Source organism: Alligator sinensis, unplaced genomic scaffold (assembly GCF_000455745.1).
Source record: "Alligator sinensis unplaced genomic scaffold, ASM45574v1 scaffold1024_1, whole genome shotgun sequence".
NCBI classification, from domain to species: Eukaryota; Metazoa; Chordata; order Crocodylia; family Alligatoridae; genus Alligator; species Alligator sinensis.
In genome coordinates, this window is record NW_005842598.1 from 395,469 (window position 1) to 396,129 (window position 661).

The window sequence follows — 661 nt, forward strand, 5'->3', positions numbered from 1 at the left end:
ATAGTGTAGAAATTTATTGGGACCCATCAAAAACTTCTTCAAATTAAAAGGAGAGCCCGGGAAAGCAGCGAGCTTGATCTCCCCCCTCCCTCACTTGCAGCCTGCCTGCCTGCCTGAGCTACATGGGGGACCGGTGCTTCCTCCATGGCTGCGGTGCCCCCCAGGACCGCCTGAAGAGTAAGTGTGTATGTTATAAGCATGGTTACCAGTTAAAAAGGAATACTAAAAAAGTTGGAATGTATACCTTCCCATAAATCAGAACCCACTAAGTTCTCTCAGTTCTGACGCCCAAATTCAATAGCCATTTCTGAAATTGTCTGCCAGTAAGTCAATTAACATTTTTCTTGGGCTCCTGGCAAATCTGTTGTTACACCACCCTTCACATTCTTAAACTCCAAAGTGCAATTTAATTCTTCTGCCAAGTTAAGGAAAGAGAAATTATGCTTTTACTCTGGCAACCTGGAACATCATAAATTTTGGATGGCTTGGTTCAAATTGTGCCTTCCACCCACTTCCAGCTGGAAAATCTATAGGACTTACTGCATCCTGCCTTGTAGCTGAAACCAGGAGGAAGGAGGAATCCTTGCTGAGCAGCTGCTGCTAGAGTTCGTTGGTCTGGAGGGAATACTGGAATCATTAATGGAGGCAGCTGTCCTTGGAC

At 45.2% G+C, this 661-nt stretch overlaps 1 protein-coding gene across 2 annotated transcripts in view; it reads right to left on the minus strand.

The window, feature by feature from the left end:
• Window positions 1-661, minus strand: part of SOX5 (SRY-box 5) — a 404,814-nt gene that overhangs the window by 141,429 nt on the left and 262,724 nt on the right. For both annotated transcript variants that reach the window (XM_025214719.1, XM_025214720.1), the window contains exon 7: window positions 541-661. In XM_025214719.1, the coding sequence (XP_025070504.1) occupies window positions 541-661 (121 nt within the window). The remainder of the gene's footprint in view (window positions 1-540) is intronic.